Raw genomic sequence first — 3,822 nt, 5'->3', positions numbered from 1 at the left:
TATACACCTGAAACTAATAAAATGTTGCAAGTCAACTATACTTCAGAAAAATTTCCAGTCCTATAAAATGATGGTGAATTGTAGAATAAAACTGAAGAGGCTTAGATGTCTTAGGTATCTTCACAATACACTGAAAAGCAAATTATGAGATAAAATATGTCTATAATTGTTAAAAAAATGCTTATGGGTGGATCATGAAAGCTTGTAAATATATAGAAAATAATATATCTGAAGTGATTCTTATGTATATTTTACTGTATTTGATCTCATTTTTAAATGCACTTTTAAATGAAGTAATAAAAAATATACAAACCATTTCAATTTCCCAAAACTTAAAAAAAATACTTTGGCCAAATTAAGGAGTATGTGCACTACCAACTGATATAGGCTTTAAGGGAGAAACATGTGGCAAAAGACCAAGAAAAATATTTGACATGTCCATATATATCAAACCACAATTCCAATAGTAAGGAACAGAAAACAGTAAAATATTCCAAGATATTCAGGTACACAGGTGTTCATCATAGAATTGATCTTACAAGTAAAAGTTCAGAACTATTTTAAACATAGCCCAAGGAAGCTTGGTTGTAGAAATTACAGCTCATCCCTGTGATGGCTTATTATCTAACAACAGAGCTAAAGGAGAATATTTAATTATTTAGAAATACGGTCCCAGAGAACTATTATAGTGAAAATACACTTCAGTGAAACAATGCATATTTTATTATAAATATAAAGGTATGTAGATATTTATTTACTAAAAGTGTATTTTGTCAAGTACTGGTATTAGGAGTGATAATTCCTTTGCTATATTAACAGTTACAAATAATTTCTATTATAATCATGTACAGACTGTATAAAATGTTTAAAATAAATAAAAACAAAAAAGCTCCTGATAAAATATTGAGAAAATGCAGAGGTGATTGCAATACCAAGTACAGAAAATTATACACGTAATCCAGGTCCCCTTACAATATTGCTGCACCCTACAAATGTAAATGGATACTATCTTTATAGATGGCCATTTATTAATGCACTTTGCCACCAAACTGCCCATATCCTTTGATACTTAAATTTTCTTACCTGCAATATTTGTTTAGAAAATGATCTGGAAAGTCAGCTAGATTTGTGCACTACGATGCACTTGACAGCTCTGTTTGTATAAAGAAAAATGAGCAACAACCTACATGTTCAACAATGACAAAGTAGCTAAAATACATATACACACAAACACAGAGATATAGACATGGATAAGTTGTCTGCTTTGTAATTTTTTCCTTCAATGAAGCTGAATTATTATTCTGACAATGGGAAAAAGGGCAGGAAGTGTACACATATATATCCACATATTAAGTCATCAATTCTATGTAATATTAACAGCCAGAGAAAATATTTTTAAATTATCTTTAATGACATGAAATGAAGTTCAAGAGTATGTGTGTGTATAAATATACACACACACATTTATGTGTGAAAAAGCAGGTATAAAAACAATATGTACATTATTATATACATACATGACATATGAATCAGAAAAATACTAGAGAGGTACAGCCAAAAATGTTTCAGGTAGTTCTTAGAAAATATTAGACAGGTACAGATGAAGATGATTCAGGGAGGTATGGGTGCTCATTAGGATTCATTACAGGTGACATTAATTTTCTTCTGTTAACTTGTCCGCTTTGTGATTTGTTTCCTGCAATGAAGCTGAATTATTTTTCTGAGAATGGGGAAAAGGGCAGGAAGCGGGCACAGGGGAAGGAGGTGAAAAACAGTATTTAAATTCAGCAAAACAACCAAGGACAGTGAAATACCATTTGCAGCCCATGAAGCTGGTCAAGACACACACACACACACACACACACACACACACACACATCAATTACAGTGACCAGGAGACTATGCAGGGGAAATGGGCATACTCTTTTTACTAGCTGAGCTGGCCGGCATGAATGCAAATCGGTACAATGCTTATGAAGGGGCCATTTGGCAACACACAGGAAAAGTCTTTAAAATGTCCATATGTGGATCCTGCAAGTCCACAGTTAAGATCATCAGGTATGCTAGCGAAGATTTGGCTTGACACGGAAGAATTCACTCATTGGAGTATACACAGTGCTGGGTTTAAACACAGGGAAAGAACTAGGCACCACCTGAATGTCCAACAATGCAGGAATGACTACAGAAATGTTAGGGTCCATCGATACACTCTTCAGGCACTGAAGATGACGTTTCCTAAGCCTGTTGAATAACGTGGAAAGAAGTTCAATGGGTTGATTTTTGTTTGGTTTTAGTTTTTGAAAAAGCAGATTAAGAAACACCACATACATGAACCATTCTATAACAGTGTGTTAAGAGAGAAGGTGGGGTGGAGGTGAGGAAGGGAGGGAGAGAGGAGAGGAGAGAGCCTGGAAAACAGCACACGGAAATGGTAAAAGTGGTTGTCTCCGGGTAGTAGGGTCATAGGGAGCAATTATTCTCTTGGGTTTCCCTCATCTGATTTCCTTCTCCTTCCTGATGTTTCTACCATGAAATTGTATCACCTGTGCAATAAACAAAGAGAGAAAGTGCTTTTTAAACCAAACCACAAGGAGAAGACAGCCTTTAACCTGTCAAGTGGCACAGATTAGCAAGATTATTCACAACACCCAAGGTGGGTGTGGGGGGAAGGGAGGGGAGAGGAGGGGTAGGGACGAGAGGGGAGTGGAGAGAAAGTCAGAGAGAGACACAGAGGGAGAGGGACTGAGACAGGCGGAGGGAGGGAGAGATGGAGGGAAGGAAGACAGTGGGGTGGGGGCGGTTGTGAGAGAGAGAGACCTGCACTCCCAATACAATACACTGCTGGTGGGTTGGGGGGGCAGATGGTGGGGTTGTAAACCGGGTGGGAGCCAAGGTTTGGCTCTGCTGGCTGGCTCGCTCCTGGGGTGTCTTCATCGCAAGGTGGCCTCCTCGTCGGTGTCTTCCTCGAAATCCTTGACGTCAGCACTGGTGGACTGCCTGGCCCAGGCTCCCCTTTCGGCCTCTCGTTCCTTATGCGACTTGAATCTCCCAACGAAAATTTTGCGGTAGTTCAGGAACATGCCGTTCATCGCATCGATGGCCCGCTCGGCGGACTCCTGCTTCTGGAAGTGCACGAACCCGTAGCCCTTGGGCCCCTTTTCGTCGCAGGCCACTTTGCAGGAGAGGATGTTGCCGAACGCCGAGAAGATGTTGTACAGCGCCTTGTTGTCGATGGTTTTGCCCAGGTTCTTGATGAAGACGTTGCCCACCCCGCTCTTGCGGAGCGAGGGGTCCCGCTGGGACCACATGATGCGCACTGGCCTGCCCTTGATGACATCAAAGTTCAGGGTCTCCAGGGCCCGCTTGGCGTCCACCGGTTGCTGGTAGTTGACATACGCATAGCCCAAGGAGCGGCGGGTGATCTTGTCCCTGCAAATGCGGATGGAGAGGATGGGCCCGGCCGGGCTGAACTTCTCGTACAGCATTGCCTCCGTCACCTCAGGGTGCAGGTCGCCCACGTACAGCGAAGCCATAGGAAAGTCCGGATTCCCCCCGGAGCCCTCGCCCGTCTCCGCATCAGCATCCGCGGCGGCCACCGCCGCCGCCGCTACCGCCGCCGCCACCTCCGCATCTGCATCCGCATCCGCATCCGCATCCGCATCCGCCTCCGCCTCCGCCTCCGCCTCCCCCAAGGGGGGCGTCGCAGCCTCTGCCGCGGCGGCGGCTTCGGCCGCACTGGCCTCCGCCACGGCCACTGCCGCTGCCGCCAGGGAGGCCTCCGCCTCCTCCCCCGCTAGGGCTGCCGCCGCCTCCCCCAGGGTG

General features: G+C 43.9%; 1 protein-coding gene across 1 annotated transcript; it reads right to left on the bottom strand.

Moving 5' to 3' along the window:
* Positions 1-2,717: 2,717 nt before the first annotated feature.
* LOC308609016 (polyadenylate-binding protein 1-like 2) lies at positions 2,718-3,548 on the bottom strand. Its single transcript, XM_081222485.1, has one exon. The coding sequence runs from the start codon at positions 3,531-3,533 to the stop codon at positions 2,931-2,933; it is 603 nt and encodes a 200-aa protein (XP_081078611.1). The 5' UTR covers positions 3,534-3,548; the 3' UTR covers positions 2,718-2,930.
* Positions 3,549-3,822: the final 274 nt, after the last annotated feature.

Source organism: Mesoplodon bidens (genome assembly GCF_964165515.1).
Source record: "Mesoplodon bidens genome assembly, chromosome: X".
NCBI classification, from domain to species: Eukaryota; Metazoa; Chordata; class Mammalia; order Artiodactyla; family Ziphiidae; genus Mesoplodon; species Mesoplodon bidens.
The sequence above is the reverse complement of the archived record's forward strand: the minus strand, read 5'-3'. Positions and strand labels throughout refer to the sequence as shown.

Bases quoted from the DNA above. Each gene is read 5' to 3' on its own strand.
- LOC308609016 (XM_081222485.1), bottom strand. From the start codon at position 3,533: ATGGCTTCGCTGTACGTGGGCGACCTGCACCCTGAGGTGACGGAGGCA.